A 19,837-nucleotide genomic window follows, 5' to 3' on the forward strand; every position below is an offset into this window, starting at 1 on the left:
TGCAAAACCCGGGTCCCAGCCTGGCCTTTCACCTTCCAACATCAGAGGGGAGGTTTTCCCCCCCGATCACCTCTGCACGGTTGAAGGCTGAGTGCCCAGGTACTTTATCAGTAACGGAATTGCTGGCTGTGACTGGGTAACCCTGTATGACTTTTAGGGGAGGGTGAAATTCTTAGAATTAGGGCAAAAATTCTTAAAATTAGAGCAACATTCCTAAAAAACAACCACTTTACTACCAGACTGGTTTTTTACCTCCTGCCTTTCCCAGCGTACAGAGCTGGGAGTGCCATGGGTTACTCTCCATGTCTCTTTGCTGTTTGGGGGTGTGTTCAACTGAAAAAGGAAAAAGCAAGGGTGGTTTTTTTAAAAAAAAGTAGAGCACTTTATCTGTTTTCAGCGATTGTTGAACACTATTACCAGCACTAAGTGATGGCATTCAGCATGATGGAGCGTTAATAACCCCATAACCATTCAAGCACCGAAGTTGCTGTGGGTTTTCCCATAATCCATCCCCAGCACTGTGGTCCCTACACAAGCCCTGCAGTCTCTTCCTCAAGAAAATGCCCCCCGGCTCACCCCAGATAAATGTGATTTAAACAGCTCAAAAATAGAGGGAAAGCCTGATTTTATTTTTTTTTTTTTCCCAAACTGGGTTTTTGGTGTTCTTCCACTTTTCTGGCGCCCCCAGGCTGAGGCTGAGGCAGGGTGGACAGGTCTGAAAACGCATCCTTGGGTGAGCCTACTGCTTTATGCATGCGTGTGGTTTAGCAAATGATTCCACTTTCTAAATTTGGGCTTTGCCCCATTTCTAGGACTCTGCAAAACATCACATCCACAAGGTACTTCTCTTTTATTGGACTTTTTGTTTCTATTTTAGACTGAAACTTGAATAATTTGAAACGAAAGGACATCCTCGCGCTGGAAGCAGCCCGGCGTGTGGCACAGCCTTGAACATGAGCACAGAGAGTTTTGCAGAGTTCCTGAATAAGCTCAAGGAAATCCATGAGAAAGAAGTCCAAGGTAAGAAGATACGAGAAGTCTCATTAAAAACTGGCTGAGGTCCATTCCTTTGTACTGCCACCTCGATCTGTTTGGTTTCAAATCACCTGAGGGTAGGAGGATGGTGTGGATTGGGGAGTTTGGGGAATGAGAGCTGAGCGAGCATCACCCATGGGGATGGATGGGGATGCAGGGTCACAGCCCTCAGGGGACCATCCAGTGGCACCTTGCTATGGTTTATCTGTCTTATCCTGGTGGAGAATGAGGTTTACTGATAAAATCAGTAATTTTTTAGATGAGGAGGAGGAGCAGAAGCGGGGGGAGGGGCATTCCTGTATCTGATATCCCTGAAGATATTTCTGAAGGAATCTCAGTTGCTCCAAGAATTAATCACAGGGGATTGGGCTCCTTTCCTGCTGCTCTGGTCTGTGATAAAGGGGAATTGAGAGCTTTGCAGAAGTGACACGCAAGTGGGTACTGGGCATCTTCTCTGCGCCACGTGGATTGAAGCATATTTGGATACTGAGGGATCCAAGGGACCGTGGAAAGATGCAATAATCTATAAGACAGAAGCAGTAGGAGTGTGAGACTCTGCTAAAGAAAACCTTAGAGACGATTGGATAGTTTATTCCTCTAGGGAATAAATTATTCCTCAGATCATGTATTATTAAAATAAGAACCATTAGGTTAAGCAAACAAATGCCAAATTCAATTGTTTTTCTATTAGAATAATTCCCAGTATCAATATTATGAACAAAACAACAACACTTTTGGAGGATTCTGGCTTATGAATTCATTCTTCTCTTGTGTAATTTCCAGCCTTGTGAGAGTTAGAGGAAACTGTTGAGCAATTTAAACCACATGTTTACATCTACTTTGCATAAAATGGATTTGACAAGATGTAACATCTGCAGATCCATCAATGAAAGCCATTCTTGTTGAGCTGTAAATATTCTCCAAGACACTTTGCAGCCCTGAGAGTTATAAAATACTGCCCACCTGGGAAATGCATGTTGTAACGAGAAATAAGTAGAAACAAAACTGAAACAGACTTTTTGGAGGTGGGAGGGAAATGCGGACTCATTAAATAGTGGAAATACAAAATGTGCTCGCGTTTTGTACAACTTTTCCAGCTATATTACACTGTGGTGTTACTTAACACAGGCAATGTGTTACTCCTGAGAAATAAGGTTTGTAAATTGATGAGGTTTCAGCAAAGCCAGGTACCTTGCTGATGTTCCATGGGTGCATTTTGATTCTGAAGCGCTGGGGAACGTGCAATAAATCCCCACCTCTTTGTCCATGATCGCAGGTCTGCAAAGCAAGCTGATGGAGCTGACGACGGAGAAGTGCCGGTGAGCAACGCCGAGCGGGACGGGGATGGACAGGGGTTACGCCACTTCATTTTCTGCGCCCCCGGTTTAGAGAGCATGGTTTGCCTTTCTGGCTCTGCCAAATTCAAACCTTTTGGTGACTTTTGCCATTCAAATCCTCAGCACAGGCTTCAGGTGATCGCCACCCACCTCCAGTTTGCCTTGCCTTCCCACCGCCAAGTGATGCTCATTCTAAGGGGTGCATGATCTCTTGGGAAGCAATAAACTGGGACAAAGCAAGATGCTAACTCCAAGGGTGGGTGTCACAGGGCAGCATCTAGGTTCTAATACATTTGTTTTCCCTCCTGTCACACAAGCAAAAGCATTTCAGCCATATCAGTGTGAGCAGCACAGGGGGCTAAGGGCAGAAATCCTTCCCCCAGGGAGGGCACTGCAGATAAAGGCACGGATTTGAGGGAGAAATCTAACAACCCTCTTTTCTTCTGTTTCTTCAATTAGTGATGCTCAGAGAATTGAAGAGCTGTTTGCTAAGAATCACCAATTAAGGGAACAACAGAAGGTCCTTAAAGAAAATGTAAAGGTGTTAGAAAACAGGTAAGATTTCTTTTTCAGCAGAGTGCTGTTTGGTGGCAGTGAGTGCGCCCTCCTGGGGGAGAGTTTGGGGTTTGCTGTCTTCCCAGGAGTGGGATGTAACACCTGAACCTCTTTTTTTTGCTCATACTCAGCTACTGGGAAAGCTGGAGGAGCCTGGGCACATGCAGAGGAGTTTTCCTAAGCTGATGATGGTGGGGCTGGATCTGGGGCGGGGGATGGAAGGGCCAGGGCTGGGCTGCACGGGTGATAACCCCTCTCACCAATTCTGAGTGATGTGCTGGCTGTTCACGCTTCTCCGTGTGGAAGGCAGGAGCTTATTTTCCCAGTGGGAACCGTGTTGTAACAAGCTGCCGCCGTGGGTTTTCCCCCAGGCTGCGAGCGGGTCTCTGCGACAGATGCATGGTCACCCAGGAGCTGGCGAAAAAGAAGCAGAATGAGTATGAGACCTCGCATTTCCAGAGCCTGCAGCACATCTTCATCCTCAGTAAGCACCACTGCCTGCTGTAAGCTTGGCTTTGGCTGGCTGGGACTTTCCTCAGTTAATGCCTCTCCCAAATATTTGCACATAAGCCAGTGACTGGGCAACCAGGAGGGGTCTGGGGATGGGGAGAAGGGAGGGAGCCAATGCGAGTGTGGGGGCCTTGAAAAATCAGATCTGACCAGGACTGCGGATGGCAGCCCATGTCCTCTCCGAGCAGAGGTAACCGCTCACACGAAGTGACAGAGCTGGGGGGTCACAGCCCTCTGCACCTCCAGAAAAATGGGAGATGCTCATGCCAAGAGCAGCCCTGGGCTGGCCAGGTCATGTCAGCTGCTTGGATAAAAGATGTGTTCGGCATCGCAGAAGCAACACTGGCAAAGACAGGGAAGTCCCAGCAGCAGTTCAGCATGGGTAAATGGAAATCAAGCAGCACGTGCGATGGATCCTCTCCTGAGCCTTTGGCAGAGCTCCCAGCACCACTTTGGCTCAGGGTGTGTTTCCCTGGGGATCTGGTTCGCCCAGGGAGGCTCATGGGGGTAAAGGAGATAAGGCATTTAGGAGGGATGGAGAAGTGCCAGCAGCCCGTGGTTTATCTCCCCTATTATGCCATCACTCCCCAAGTGCTGCTTTGGAGCAGGAGCACCCTGCGGCAGTAGCCCACCCTGCCCGGGAGCATGTCTGCTCTCGCTTGCTGCAGCGCCTGGCTGCTGGGTGCTCGCAGCTCCCTCTGCTCTTCATCCCATCACCCCTGAGGCCCCCAGCTCTCCCATGAACCCAGTGCCTTCTCATGGGATGTGGCCGTGGTACCCACTGTAAGGATGCTGGCTGTGCCCATCCCACCGTGCCACAGCCACCTTCTCATCTGGATCATGCTGTCCTCACCAAGCAGCCCCCTAGTCCGGAGCAAACCCGAGTTGGAAAGTTGCTCCTTTTTATCTCTTAGCCCCCAGCGTGTTTTCAGAGAAGGAAGGAAGGTCGGTATCCCTCCAAAGCCCAGTGCTGTTCCCTCCTTCTCTGTGCACCCCAGCGAGATGTGAGGAGCATCAGCTCTCTCCTTGCAGTGCCTGAATCCGCAGCACAACTTGTGTTTCTGCAGCTAACGAGACGAACCGCCTGAGGGAAGAGAACAAAACTCTCAAGGAAGAACTGAAGAGGCTCCGGAGTCTGGAGTAAGCACTCTCCTGGGTTTTATTCATTACAAGGGGTGTTGGTAGGGACAGAGGAATCTCTGCAGCTGAGCAGAGCTGTGTCCAGACTGTGCCATTATCAGGGGCATTTTAGCATCTAATTCCCACAGATTCCTGTAGATGTTAGACACCAAAACACCTGTAATGATCTCTAAGTCCTTGTTGACCTTTGCTCATTCTCTGTTCACCTGCAGGCAATAATTCAGTTTTTGGGGAACAAGGGTATTCAACATCCCTCCATAGGGGGCTGCTCACCTTGGCCATGGACTTCACAATGGACTTCCATGGACATGGACATGGGCTCCCCTCCTGCAGCAGCCAGGGAGGGTCTGCGGGGAGCAGGTTGTGGTTTTGGGGAAGGAGAGAGAGTGGGGACTGAGCCAGGGTTAGGAGGGAGGAGAGATCTGTACCAACAGGTTCATATCCCAGCAGCGCGCTATGCTGAAAGCCAACGAACATGCCAGGCTGGCCAATATATACAAATCAGCTCATTCCTCAAGGGTTTAAAGTCCAGAGGAATTAGCACCAAGGGATTAATTTAGAAATGTGGGGGTTTTGAGCACAGAGCATCATCCGCTTAAAGAGAAACTCCTGCTTTTGCTCCCTGGTGCTCCCCAAGGCCTGAGGAGCTTTGGAGCTCTAGGTCAGGCTGGGTTTGCTGAGCACTGAGAGTTTCTGCTCTGCTCTGCTCTTCTCTGGGCTGCTGGATAGGAAGGTTTCCAGCCAAACACCCATGTCTCAGAATCAGGGTCCAGCCATGGCATAAGCGTGGGGCTCTAAGACTTGGTGACTCCCTCATAGTGACCAAAAGCATCAGCCCCACCAGCTCAATAAGGTACAGGGTGACAGTCCTCACGTCCCCGTGCTGAATCCACCCCTACACAGGCTGAAAGCGCAGTCAGGGACGTACGGGTTCTCACAGAGCTTTTGCAATAGCTGCAGCTGGGTTTTGGCTTGCCCAACGTGGTGGCTTCCTGTGACGTTACCCACAGCCAGGTGGGGAAATCAGAGCCTGAGCTGTTGCGCTGGCTCTGCCCCATGCTCCAGACTGCAGCTGAGCCAGCAATAAGCTGCTACGCAAGGCGGTGAGTCTGAGGATCCGGTATATCCACATACATATATATATAAATATGTATATTTATATATCGGGCTCTGTAACTCAGAACTCCCAGTGTGGTGGCTCTCAAAGCAGTGATTTCCTACTCCTGCCCCTTCTCATTCACTCGTGTCCTTCTCCTTTCAACAGGGATGAGACAAAACACCCAGGAGTCACCTCCAGAGAAAGCAGCTCCACCTCCAACTCCCCCTTGGCGTTACTGTCCCCCACAAGCAGGAATGCTGGCCCAGAGAAAGCAGCTCACAGGGGAGCAGAAGAAGCCCTTCATGACATGCCGGGCCCTGAGCTGGGAGAAGGTGGGTGCTGCTGCCTCCCACCACCCTCAAGGGACCTGGGGATGGGAAGAGTGACATGAGCCACGGGGCAAAGCTGCTCTGGGAAAGAGTCTGGAGAGCAAAGACCAAGCTGTTGGCAGCTCAGATGGACATTGCCATGGCCAGAATAGCTGTTAGGGGAGAAACTGCATGTCAAGCAACAAACGCACTGCTCTGTGTTAGAGCAAAAGGGTGCTTGGGTGCCCTCACTGTAAGGCAAGTGCTCTGCAGGTGCGGACCTGCCACCCATTTCATGTAGAGACCATGTCATTGCCTTGCTGCTGCCCACACATGCAACGGAGGGAACGTTATTTCAGGTGCTGGCTTGAGCCAGACAGAAATTTTGGCTGGAAATTCTCAAGAGAAGGTGGTTGGTGCCAGCCAGCAGCATCCTCAGGAGGCTGCAAGACTCCAGCACGCTGCAGGGCAGCCTGCAATAGCTCTGCGGGACCGTCACGGTGGCTGGTTGTGTCTTTTGTTGCAGAAAAGCCTGCGGGACAGAGAAGCTCTCCAAGCAGTAGGACTTCCCCGAGCACTGTCCTCCAAGAAGTCAGCCTTGCAGAAATGGTGAGTTGCTGGAGGCAGCCTGGTGTCCTCAGGCGTTCTCCCCACCACTGTGGTCATCTGATCTGGATCAAGGCAGGTGGACTAGGATAGAGAATGAGTAGGAGGCACTTAGACGGTAAAACAATTAGCCAGACTTGGGTGGTTTGCCATTGCCAGAGCCAAGGAGGGCATCTACCAAATGCCAGATGCATCCTCTCTGCAGAAATTGCCGCTCACTGCAGGCAAAGTATTTGGAATTTGGCACAGGCTCCTGTCCCTGCTGTGAGCACGCAGTTCTCTGTTTGCTCCCCTGTTTATCCTCCATGACAACACGTCTAGCATCCTTATGTCCTCTGCCCACCACGCTGGTTCCTCTCTTGAGTATCTTGCTGGAGAAAGCTCTGAGGAGTGAAGGACCCAGGGAGATTGTGCTGAGCCATCTCTCAGTGTAGCTTATCCTGAGTTACAGAGTCAGCTCTCCATTATCTGGCCAGACAAGGAGCTGGAGCACTATGAATGATGGAAAAGCCTGGAGAATATGTAAACCGTGGGAGCTGTGGCTACTGAGAACAAATACACCACAGCAGCCCTGCCCAAGACCATTGCAGATGTCTCTCCATCTGCAGTATAATGAATATTGGTATTTTCAGAGGGCCAGGAATTCAGTGGTTGCTGTTTAGTGCATTGATGCAAGCCTGCTATGCCTTTAAAACAGAAAGACTATGTGTCAGCTGAGGGATGCTGAGTGATATGGTGATATTGGGCAGTGGGAGATGAGATTGCAGGACCTGGAGCCCTGTTCCCCATCGTGGGAACTCGAGCCCACACACACACCCACAAAGATGCTTCTGTTTTGGCACAGGATTCACTTACCTGAACTCCAGAGAAAACTTGAAAGAGCAAGTGAAAAGGGGTTTTGGTAAGGCTGCAGGCGGGCTGTGAGGATAATTAATAGGGATTGCAGGAAGGGTTGGTGACATCGCCAGGTGGGCAGGGAAAAGTCAAGTCAGAACATGTGGTGAGCCTTTGATGACAGCAGATGGAGATGATAATGTCCTGGCCTCACAGCTGGGTACTCCACTGGAAATAGACCCATCAAACCACTGCGTGCCAGGAAGATCGCATAAATAAAGTCTAGTGGCCTGACTAGGGGTCGGGGAATTTTCAGGATCCTATCTTGGTTAAGCCACTGAATCATGGCTTGACTTGAGAGGAGGCGCAAGACATTCTGAGCTACAAATCAGTGCAGTCAGAAAATAAAGACTACTGCAAATCCCGCTAGAAAACATGAAGGGGGAAATTTCCTGGGAAAACCAATAAAAATATGGTTGAGCTGTTGACCAGAATTATGTCAGAGCACTTCACACTGGTGAAGAGCTGCGTCTCTGCTCGGCGAGGCTCCCTCCATCCCGGGGTGCGCAGCAGAACGGTTCACCTGGCCTTTCTCCCCCGTGCTCCAGGCATCCCAGAGGATCGCCAACCAGCTGCACGGAACCATCGCCCTGGTGAGACCTGGCTCCAGACCCTGCCTCCTGGAGAAAAGTCCTTCAGGGGCAGCAGTGTCTCCACCCATGAGGAAGCCTCCTCTCCCACTGGAGCGCGAGCACAGCCCCAGCCTTGAGAGGTGAGCTGCTTGCCCCAGGGGTGGTGGTGTGGGGCTGACCCATGGCCCGCTGCAGCTGTCCCACCAGGCAGATGGCAATGAGGTGGTTGGTATTTGCCATATCTGCCCATCTTCTTCTCCAGACTTCTCCCACAGCCTTGTGGGGGCAGGGGGGATCTCTCAGTTTACACCAGCAAAAGATGACTGGAATCCAGTCTGATGAAATCAGCCTCTTGTTGCTCCAGTTTTGTCAGACAGACTCGTAAAGCGAACGGGGTGCCCCCACCTCGGGGAGCAGAAGGACTTGCCCCCCGGGAGGCAGCAATCCCAGCTCCTCCTTATCTATTCTAATGGGCTTTTCTGCAGGGCTCAGCACCTCCCCGGGCTTATCCTGCCCATGGATTTAAGGAGCACAGAGGGATAAGCAAAGCCAGTGAGTTCACCTGTAGAGCCAGCCAGTTTCCCAGAGCTGGGAGCAGATCTGCTGAGAGCTCCCGGGAAAAGCTCACACACGTGGAAGCTGCCAAATAACCAGTGACAGCAGGGGCTGGGTTTGCAGGACAGGTTCTTACACCATACCAACATTCTTAGTATGGCTGTACAAATCTCCCATTGAGTGAGATTAGGGGAGGGTGGGCTGCTCCTCTGTCCTGGAGCTGTTCAGGCCCACCAAGGCACTAGGAAAGCCCAAAGTGGAGGTAGTTAGGATGCTTCTGGCTGTAAGGCAAGGTTTGACAAGTGACTCCTCAGCAGCAACACTGACGTGAGCCGTCACCGCATCCTCCACTTGCTCAACCCCCTGCCTGGAGCTGCTGTGACCCAGGGACAGGAGAGCGCTGCTGGATGGTGATGTGGAGACCTGCTGCCGGCTGCCTGACCCCCACGGCCACCAGGACCCTTCTCCCCAGCATAGCACCCAAAGGCAGGAGTGGTGCACAGGCCAAGGGCTGCCACAGGGCACAGAAAGAGCAGGAGAAACCACACACATCACCTGCTGGAGCTGAGAAATCACGTGAAAAATCTCTAATTAACCTGATTATTTTTTTCCTCCTTCTTTTAGTTATTTAACAGCAAGCAAACCAGACTCCCCCAAGGTTGCTCCATCATATGAAAACCTAAAAATGACTGCACGGAGAGAGCAGCTCTGCCTCCTGCACAAGCACCTTTCCCTGCACCAGCTGGGGCTGATGAGCAACTGCGCCTCGGGTGACCGGGATGGCAGCAGCTTCTCCAGCCATTTGCTCAGGTCCAAAGATGCCGATGGCAGGACAAGGTCGCATGACGGCTGGGAAGATCACGCAGCCTTACTGAAGCTTCCTGCCACCATGGTGTACGTGAGGGATCAGCACCTGGAGGAGAAGCTGCAGCTCCTCAAGCACAGGGAGCGGCTCCAGCATTTCCTCATGCAGCAGTGCCAGCCCGGCCAGCGGGCAGACGGAGACCCAAAGCCCGTCCAAGAGGAGCGGCCACTCTCTCCGTGGCTGAGCATCACACCGGGATGCAAGGAGGAAAGGTCCTTCCTGGAGGATGCCATGGATGGGAAAGCAGAGAAGGATCTTTGGCTGACCCGAGACAGCTTCAAGCTCCGAGGAAAGGTGGAGGCAACAAGGGACGATGGTGCAGATGCACCACTGGATCTGTCAGACTCCGGCCGCGGCAGGGAAATGGGCTGGCACAACCGTCGGGAGCCACGGGGGGCTGGTAGCCCACGGCCAAGCCCCAGGGAGAGCCCTGCCTTGCCAGCAGCCCGTGGCCCCTGTGGGAGACACGGGACAGAGAGGGACAACTTGTGCTTCCCCTGCCACTGGCCCAATGCCACCCAAGCACTGCCTGATGCTGTCAAGGAGGAGGAAGAAGAGGAGGAGGAGGCGGCAGCTGTGGTGAGTACAGCTCCTGTTGGCATCAAACAGCCCTGGTGCCAGCGCTGTTTTGACCACCGTGAATATCCCCATGAGAAGATGGCTTTGCTGCATGTGAAGCCAACAGGGATGTATTGCACATGGTAAAGCCATGGCTGTCCAGCCCTGGTCCTCATTCCCTACCCACCCCCTCCTCCGGTGCCCGTCTGTGGGTTTCCATCCAGGTCCAAGGGCCACTGTGCAGCAGCACCTGCATCCCGTCCCTGCCGGTCAGTGCAGGAGGGTGCTGGGCTCCCCTGTAACACGCCACGAGTGCATAGAAATACCTCTGCAGTGCTCGTCCCCACGGGTGTCACAGTCATCACGTAGGGGCTGGGGACTGCCCTTTTGTCCTGCCTGGCAAAGGCAGGGTTTCGATAGCTGAGATAATATCTGGTGTTGATGGGACTGCTGCCCTCCCTCTGTCTTACAGCTTGCTTTCTCACAGGCACATCCAACAAACAAGTCCATGCCGAGCAACCCAGAGGCTCTTCCAGAGACCAGGGTGAGACTGGCTGTCAGCGCACAGAAGGGAGAACCAGGTAAAAAGCCTCAGGCAAATGTGACGCTGGAGACAGCAAGAGCAAAAGGTGCATTTTGGTGAAGGTACCTCACAGCTGGGAGCTCTCTGTGCTGAGCTCTGCACCACCTGCAATCCCTGCTGACTGAAGCAATAGTCACCCCACATGGGACACCCTTCCAGGGATGCAGGTGCTGCCAGCTCCCAGCTCTTTTGGGACATTGAGGAAACTCTTAAGTTTGACACTTCTGTCCTTGAGGGCTCAGTTTTCAAACCTAGGGATGCTCAAAATTTAGGCTCAGTACCTGTAGGGAGAAAACCCTGGCTGTTCTGGAGTAAAGCCCAGCATCTCTGCCCCGCACCGAGCAGGAGCCACCCATGGGGTGACCTTGCACACCCTGCAGAGCACCCTGCACCCAGCTGCTGGGTGTCTTGGAGTTTTCTAGCAGCTGAAGATATTGGTTTAGCATTGACCTATTCACAAAACCCTGAAAAACCATCCCTGTCTGTGCCCCCTTGCTCCAAAGAGTGCCCAGTGCTGGCACAGCACGGAGGGTTGAGCATGGAGGAAGGGATGCTGGTACCTGCAGCAGGTTGGAGACGATGCTCTCTTCCCTTTCCTTGCTCCATCCTGTGTACAAGCCTTTCCCTTCCCAAAACCAGCAGTGCCCGCAGTCTGGGGACACAGGGTGCTTTCTCCCTGTCCAGTTGCAGTAGGATGTGGGCAGCAGGTTTGCCGGATGGGTGGGAGGCAGCAGCCATGGGGAGAAGAGCAGGACGCACGTCTGCTGAGAGCTGCTCAGGACCAGCCTTACTGGCTCAGCCAGAAAGTTGAGCTCGCCTGGATTAGTTGGTCTGGGCGTGTCGGAGCAGTTTGGGAACACTCTCCAGAGCAGGATTTTGCACAGTTAATAAAATTTAAAAAAAAAAAAAAAAAAAGTCTTCCATGATTTACATGCTAAGGAGATATCATCATAGCAGAAGAATTTCAGCTGATTACATTCTGGGTGTGGGAATACGGGACTTTCTTCAGTTCTCACCTGAAGCTTGACAGAAAGCCCAGGAAACAATACACAAATACTTCTGCACTTTCTAGTGAACTTTAACCCATGGAAAGATAAAGTGAGGATGGGATCAAACTACAGGGGCTCTGGGAGTGCCTGAAAGCAGCAGCATCTGCTCTCCCAGCTGGGCAGGGGCAGCTCTGCCAACAGCCCCACCCTGGCTAGATGTGGGTGTCAGGAGCAAGAAATGTGGAGGTCCTGGAATATTCCTGCCCCTCGGAGGAGGGCACAGTTCTGTCCCCAGCCCTTTCTGCCCTCCACGGCCAGCATGGGTTGCTGCTGTGGATGCAGACAGGGTGATGCCACCGCCAGCAAGGCTCAGCCACTGACCGGGGCAGCTTGGCTCTGTGCAAAGGTTGAGTGTGTGTCTGGTGCGTGCAGGTACATGTCTGGGGTTGTGTAGCCCCAGGGCCTGCATGCAGAAAAATCCTTTTGCTGGGCAGGGAAGCAGCTTCCCCACCTTTCCTTCCTCTGCTCCTTGGAATGTGTGCCCTGCCAAAGAGCCATTGACCGGCACGGGCAGCAAACTTGAGGATTGTCCATTTTGGCCTCTTCACCCAGACATGCTCCTCCCCATCTGGATCTCAAATGAGATGGCACAGTTGGGGGTTTTAAATACACCTCAGGTTCCCAATCTGCACCTGGCCATGGATTTCAGGGCGCCACTTGCAACCTTGGGGTGGTAAAGTCCTAGAGATGCAGATTCACTGGGAACTCGTTCCCCAACAGAGCCCTGTTGGACCTTCCATAAACCTTCATCTCAAGCCATGTAGCTCAAAGTGCCTTTGCTTTGCAACACAGTTTATTGCTGAATCTGTTTTCTGCCTTGATGGCTCCCAGAGGCTGTACCACCAGCTCTGCATCTGCTCGTGAGCTTGTCGGGTTCCCTGCCAGCCAAAAGAAAACCCTTCTTTTTGTGTTTCCTTAGATGATGATGATGCTGAGTCTGGGAAGCAGGAATCTGATGAGCCAGACACGACGGACAGCGAGGTGTGTTTGCTCTCCCCAGCCCATTAGCTTGAGCCATCAGGTCTGAGAGGTGTAAGACGGGTTGTCCTGACCCAAGGTCACTCTGGGAGGTGACAGCCCTTCCTACACCAGGTGCCAAACCGCATTCCCTCCCTGTTAGCCAACTTGCTGCTGAAGGATAAAGGTATCGCTCTTTCCATAGTCAAGAGGGTTTCTGAGCATTTGTCGCTGCTCCGTAGCAGTGGTCACAAAGGTCCCCAGCCATGCCACCAGGTCATCAGCTCCCAGAGAAAGCGGAGTAATTTGTAGACCAACGGCTCTTGTTGTTGATGTAGGTGGCTGCCCCGTATGAAGATGACATCCTACAAGAAGCCCAGGCTGATGGGAAATATTTTTGCACCAAAGACAAATCTCATGCACTGCAGAAGAAGAGAAAAAGAGGACAGGATCCCTGGACAAAAGGTAGGGAAGAGGAGTTCTTTATGCTATCAGCTCAGGGCTACAACTTCTGCTGCTTCCCAAGGGGCTCCTGTGAGAAATGCCTGAGGGCACTGGCCACCTTCCCTGTCACAGAGAGTAGGGTGCTCTTCTGCTGAGTGCATAGAATCATTTTGGTTGGAAAAGACCCTCAATATTATCGAGTCCAACCATTAACGTAACACTGTCACTAAACCACGTCCCTAAGAACCTCATCTATATGTCTGTTAAACCCCTCCAGGGATGGTGACTCCACCACTGCCCTGGGCAGCCTGTTCCAATGCCCGACAGCCCCTTCCAGGAAGAAATTTTTCCCAATATCCAATCTAAACCTCCCTGGCACAACTTGAAGCTATTTCCTCTGGTCCTATTGCTTTTTACTTGGGAGAAGAGACCAACACCCTCCATGCTACAACCTCCTTTCAGGTAGTTCTAGAGAGCAAGAAGGTCTCCCCTCAGCCTCCTGTTCTGCAGGCTAAACAACATGTCATACGGCAAAAAAAGTTTGCTCAAGGTGATACAGTGGAATCTTTCATTTCCCTGAGATAAGTGGTTAACTACTGCGGTCACCTTGCTGTTTACAGGAGCTAAGAAGCCGACGAGAGGAAGAAAGAAAGTCAAAGTGGAGCAGTGCTCAACGGGGATCACGAAGGAACTGGAGAATTGCTCTGCTTCCCACAAGGACGCCTCTGAGGAGAGCTAGCAGCAGGGTGGGATGAGCAGCGACACCGATGCTGCCGACCAGAGGAGAGGGCTTGGAGACCTCAGCATCCCACCCAGGCTGGGAGAGCGGCTCCTCCTGCTGAGCCGGGCCAGGCACTGGGGAATTCATAAGGACTCATCAAGGAGTAAAACACCCTGAAAATCCTCAGTTGGTGCCCCAGGAGAAGCTGAGCAAGGTGCAGGTGATACCTGGAGCTGGCAGGTCGCTGCTGGTGGAGCAGCGCAGTGACCCTCAGACTGGTGCTAGGAACAGGAGGCACCTTCTTTGCAGCACTCACCCTGCATCAGGACCATGCTCTTCCCTGGGATTTCATGCAAGGAGAATGGACTATCCAGACCCCACTCTCCATAGACATCATCCCGGTGGCTGGGCAAAGGGTGGTGACCAAGCTGGATGCAACAGGGCCCCACACGCAAACCCGCATCGATTAAATCCCTACCCAGGGTTCATACACGTGTGGATCTTGTTTGGCCAGGAGAAAGCTCATGGTTTTCTAGTTAAGTGAGGAGCAAGCACATGGGCAGGGACGTGGGACGTGGCCCTGGAGAGGGCAGGGAGAAGAGCATGGGATGGGAGGGTTTGGCGGTCCCTGTCCCCAAGGTGTTCTGCTGGAAGAGGTGGGTGCGGGAGCCCCAGCCCCGCAGACTGCAGGGAGGCAGCCTGGGATCGGGAGAACTGGGGGAGGGAGGGAACTTTTATGCAACTATAAAATAATCTCCTCCTTATGACAATCCCTTGATAAACAAACCGTGCAGACGTCCTGCCAAAAATAATGAACTCTTCAATTTCTGTTTTTCTTAAGGAGATTTTTTTTTTTCCTCCACTTGCACAAGATCACCACAGATTTCACCCTTGTTTACGGGACTTCTATTTTCTTTTATATTGTTTCTTGCCGTTTTCAGCTGATGCCCCATGTCTCTGTGCAGGACGTGTGTGAGGGTCTGGCAGGGACACATATTTCATAGTTAGGGCAATCCCATAACTATAAAAACAAATAATGGTTTTGTCAGCTCTGTGTAAAGGGCTCCTCTGAGAAAGTGGCTGAAGTAAAATAAACTTTATACACTGCATTTCATCCAGCCCTGGAAAATCTGCTCCTACCCAGCCCCTGGCTCACTCTTACCCCATCCCCGCCCCATGTTGCAGAAGCACAGGTAATAGCTGAAGTCATTAATTCTCATCATTATGCTTGTCGGTCTCTTGTTCAAGTCATTCTTGACAGATAAACGCACATATTGATTTGGTGATATGCAGCCAACCTCAGACTGGAACTCCTCTGCTGTAAGGAAGAAATCTGAGACCTGCAAGGACCCCCGGAGGTTTTTGATGTGCAAGTTCAGTTCTGCTGGAGTGTGTTTGCAGGAACACGCTGGGTGGGTTCATCCCCTGGGCTGATGCTGCCATCCCTGAGAGGAGGACATGACTTCACTGGGGTTTGGCTGATGGTCCCAAGGGGCATCTGTGGCCCAGACCCAGCAATCTGTGCTTTTTGCAGAGTTAAACCGCTTTTGTTGCCACATTTCTGTTCAGCGCGAGAACTATTTTACACAGCGGTCTCCAAAAAAGCCACTGAAATTACGCGTAGAGTCACAGCCCAGCCGAAGAGAAGTCCTGTGAACAGACCAGTCCTTCTGGCAGACTGGCAGTTCATGTTTGTTTTGTTCAGAGAAATTATAGCTCTGATGTCATCAGTGACATGATGTAGGTAGGACGCCCAGGCCGGTGAACTGGTTTCCCAGAGAACCAGGCTCAGAGCACGCTTGGGTTTGCCCAGGCCAGGGGCTGGGTTTGAAATCCCAAACAAATCTGAAAGAGCAATGGTCTCAGCATTTCTGTTTGCTTTTAGACCATCCAAAAGAGCAACAACTGGCTCCCTTATTGCCCGTCATGCAAAACAATTCCGGTAACAGACCATCGCAACTCGTTTGCTCGTTGATCGTTAAGTTACTGTATGTGCTGGATCACTCCCACAACATAGACCCCCCTGCTCCTCCCTGTGCATCAGCCTCCCCCTAAACTCAGCAGTGAACTGACGTTTTCAGCTACTCTCTGAACTCGATTTGTAAAATTGCGTAAGAAATAAGTTTGTGCAAGTCTAGCTGTGAGTTCTCCGACTCAAAAAAAAAAGCCACTACACAAAGGTTCCTCTGTTACGTGTGTAACAGAGACCGTGTGGAGCAGCAAAGTGGGAAGCGCAACGAGCTCGAAGCAAAAGGGAACTGTGCTGGGGACACGGCTGGCTGCAATGCAGGAACCAAAAGCAACAAAAATAGAGAAATGCACATCAGATTCTTCCCCCTTACAGACTTCCGTGGTAGTGTCGCCTCTATGGCAATAGATATTTCGAAGCTGGCTTAATTCATGCCCTTTTCATGAGACTGAGCACCACTTTCTCTGCAGTGAATTCCTTTAAAGCGAGATCTGAGCAGTAAGCAATGCCCATTTATAGTGCCGGCTTTGGAAACGCAGCTTCATTCCTCAGTTCACCATAGGAAAATTCATTCCAGGCATTACTGAAGTCTTGCTTAAGTCCCTTTGTGGGGATTTAAGTGGGCTGGGTGTTTCGCGTAGGTCCTTCCCAAGTTCAGATGTACCCTGCACATGTGAAAGAAGCAGCATGTGCCCAGGCAGCCTCACATGCAGCTCTGCGGTGCGTGGCTGGGGGCTTGGAGGAGACAGGGACAGTGGGATTGTCCACAGCAAAGCCGTACATTGCTGACAGCAGGCTATGAAGTTGTGGACAGGCTTAGCCCATCCAACATGCAGTGGTGGTTCTTGGAAGGGAGAGATTTGGGGAGGTTTTTTCTCTTTTATCTCAAGCAAAGTTTATTGTAGGAATTTTTGAGCCAAAGCGCATGTTCCTCCTGCAGCCCTTGGGCATCATGGCTTTTTGTTCTGCCTTGAAAACTGTCATCAACCCTTTGAGTGTTCCCCAGCTGCGGCTGGGCCCTGCTGCACACATTAGTCTTACCGAATCATCTGCTAGAGGTGCTGATCTCCAGGGACCTCTCCAGAAAACACATTTTGCAAAATTCCCCCATGAAAATTATCCATCTATTAATAACAGCATGTAGTGAGGCGCCATGTGGCTCAGGGGAGAGGTTTTGATTCATTCATTCACAAGTCCTCACATTCATTTTTCACAACTCGAGCACACATCCCTCCTGAGTGCAGAGGCGCAGAGCTATACAATTAAATCAATCAGATCCGTGCTTTTTTAAATACTTCGTATCGCACAGGAGAGTCTGAGTCATTTTCCAGGCACACTGTTATTAGCGCAGAGATCTGCTGGCAATGTCGGCCTCCTGGGGCTCAACAAGTTCTTTTGCTGTAACTGGAAATCTGCAGTCAGAATAGAGGATTGTGTCACCCACCGCGGGGGAGCACCCAGGGGACATGGTCACTCCCTTCCATCAGCAGCCACAAGAAACCAGGACTCCCAAACGGAACCGACTAGAGGCAGATTAAAACCATTGAAGGTCACTAATGTACTGGTGGGGCCAACAGCTTGAGTCAAACCTGGCTCGTGGGTTTGGGATGCAGGAGGAGAACAATGGAGATGGATGTGCTAGTGGAGAGCAGCAGTGGTCCAACGTATGAATGCTATTAGAAATGTGGGGGGTTTTTTTATTTCTTATATATAACACATGTAGGGAATGGTACCCCAGGGATTTTCTGAGACATACTAAATAGGAGGGGGAAGATGAGCTCAGGAGAACACATACTCCCAAAAATGCAGCAGCTGGTCTTTAGGGGGATGTGGTGAGTGTGACGCTGAACTCCAGAGAGCCCCACTCCCTCTGGCTGTGCTGATTTAAGGAGAGGATTTACCAGGGGTGAACTGTGGTAGGGTCCTTGGGACAAGGTCCTTGGGTTAGAGCCTGTTCAGGAGAGAGGGGACAGTAAGCTCTGGTTGCACGTTGTATTTACTCGTCATCCTCCCAGTCTTCCAGAGATCCCCCTGATCCCCTGTCTCTTGGATCCCTGTTCACACCCTGCTTAGGATGGAAAAATGTGTCCAGAAATTTCTGGTGCCTTATCTTAATACTAGCAGTTCTGCCAACTGGAAGGCGGTTCTTCTGGTTCCCAGCCTAAATATATTCATGACCTGTTTATCTTTGCTCGATTTTGGGCCATGATTTTGCAAAAAATGTAACACCCAGCCCACATATGTACTTTAAAGTGCTGTCTCAGATGCTTAGAACAAATCCTGCAGTTCTTGCGTGTAGAAAAATCTTGGTGACTTTGGTGGCTCTATTCCCATCATAATATTGGAATAAGAACTCACAGGCTTGGCCCACTGCAGACCAGCTCCTTAATCCTGCAACCCCTGACTGCTCAGACATGTAACCACACAGCTCATGCTCATGGCTTCTTTAAGGCAGAGCAGGAGCTCCAGGAGCAAAACGAGCATGAGTTCAGCATTGGAGAGTTGGAGTAACATTTGACATTTGCGCAATAACATCGTTGTAAATGCAAAACTGCCTGTCTTCCCATTTGTCTGGGGTTTTGCAAAAGACTGGAGCGCGCTTCAGCCCAGACCTTGAAGCAAGACCATGATGAGTCCAGCCTTTCTCCAAAACGGCATCCCTGTGTATGAACTAGGAGCATCTCAAGTCAAAACGGAGCTCAGGCTCCTTCTGTGCCCCCTCTGCAGGGATTCCCTCCGTGCAGGAAAGGGGGAGCAAAGGTTGCTCAGGGTTGTACCCAGCCCCTGCTTTTTGTGGAAATGATGCTGATGTGCCACCCATCTGTTTTAGTGTCAGATTCCATGAAACACAGCAACATGCCCACTGTACTCATATGCTGTGAGCTAGTTCTCTTGTCAGATGAAGATGAAAGCTCCCCAGCACTAACAGCAGCGACATTCAAACTGCTAAATTCAGCTTTGAAGTTAGCAACCCAGTAAGCTATGGAGGCTGCTTCATCCTGCACTGACTCAGTGGGACGATTTACATCCCACAGCTGCTTTTACAAGGAAAGAATGAATTTTTTTTTTTTTTTTTTAAAAAAAAAACAAACTTGGGTTCTAGAGAATTGTTTGCAGCAAGCCTAGCTAGGTTTCCATGCCCACTTATCCCTCGGCTTATTTGATGAGCTTGCCAGTAGGAAGGATTTTAATTCCTTTTTATCCCAAAATGTTTTTTCCACAGCTGTGATATCAGATGATTCTGCCAAATAATTTAGGCTCAAAATCTGACCTATATTGAGTGGCATAAGATACTCAGGATGTTCTTGGGATTTTAAGGGGAGAGTTTATATTTCACTGTAGGCTTTTAAATGGAAGCCCACAAGAAAACATTGTCTATGTCTCCTATCCTAATCATATTATTATTATTATTAAATATTTTTAATACTATTAGACAAGTGTTGATGTCCCGCTTGCAACAGTTTCCAAAAAAAAATACGAAAAGGCATAGAACCTGTGTGTGTTATATAGGACAGTTTCAAAATCCATCTTTTATTCAGTGCCCATATTTCAGGTTGTACCATCAGACATCAGTTTGCTGGTATAAACTGCAAGCAATATTAAGAGTTGTCACATAGCTTCTTTAAACATATTTGTCGAATGAATTGACCATTCTAAGGGTCCTGTGTTGCAAATACATTAATACATTTAGTTATAAACACCTTCGTAGTCCTTCATGAATGGTAAATTCGGTCTGATCTGTCCACGTCTATGGGCAAAATCCTGCTCGGATTTTGCAGCACATGAGGTGGGAGGCACAGGAGTCTGCAAGGGCCATTTCGGTTTCAGAGGAACACAGAGGCCACCAGCACCCACATCCTGCTTCGTCACCAGAGGCTCCGTCACACCCAGCAAAGCTCCCAAACCTCCCCTGCCAGGCCCTGTGGCTCGGACACCGTCACTGCACATCAGTGTCCTCTGAGGATGGCGGAAAGGGCAGAGCTTTCTGACTTGGCAAGCGGTCAGAGCATCATCCCGGGATGCGGCAGACATCGGTTCAAGTGCCTAAGGGATATGTTTATTCTGTGCACTATAAACACG

The 19,837-nt window shown here is 50.8% G+C and overlaps 2 protein-coding genes across 2 annotated transcripts in view; both read left to right on the forward strand.

Annotated features, from left to right (window-relative positions):
* RPS21 (ribosomal protein S21) overlaps window positions 1–19,837 on the forward strand; it is a 116,862-nt gene that overhangs the window by 68,218 nt on the left and 28,807 nt on the right. The window lies entirely within an intron of this gene.
* RBBP8NL (RBBP8 N-terminal like) lies at window positions 954–13,806 on the forward strand. The gene is made up of 13 exons (XM_065645926.1): window positions 954–1,020; window positions 2,312–2,354; window positions 2,832–2,927; window positions 3,299–3,411; window positions 4,505–4,577; window positions 5,842–6,008; window positions 6,511–6,593; window positions 8,033–8,196; window positions 9,236–10,055; window positions 10,507–10,615; window positions 12,586–12,647; window positions 12,962–13,088; window positions 13,688–13,806. Exons 1-13 carry the CDS (start codon window positions 954–956, stop codon window positions 13,804–13,806), a joined length of 2,043 nt encoding a protein of 680 aa, XP_065501998.1.

The sequence above is a fragment of the Caloenas nicobarica genome, chromosome 15, assembly GCF_036013445.1.
Source record: "Caloenas nicobarica isolate bCalNic1 chromosome 15, bCalNic1.hap1, whole genome shotgun sequence".
Taxonomy (NCBI): Eukaryota; Metazoa; Chordata; class Aves; order Columbiformes; family Columbidae; genus Caloenas; species Caloenas nicobarica.

Coding starts and splice junctions, on each gene's coding strand:
- RBBP8NL (XM_065645926.1), top strand. CDS start 954: ATGAGCACAGAGAGTTTTGCAGAGTTCCTGAATAAGCTCAAGGAAATC. Junction 3,412..4,504: donor GCAGCACATCTTCATCCTCA/GTAAGCACCACT, acceptor GTGTTTCTGCAG/CTAACGAGACGAACCGCCTG. Junction 4,578..5,841: donor AAGAGGCTCCGGAGTCTGGA/GTAAGCACTCTC, acceptor TCCTTTCAACAG/GGATGAGACAAAACACCCAG.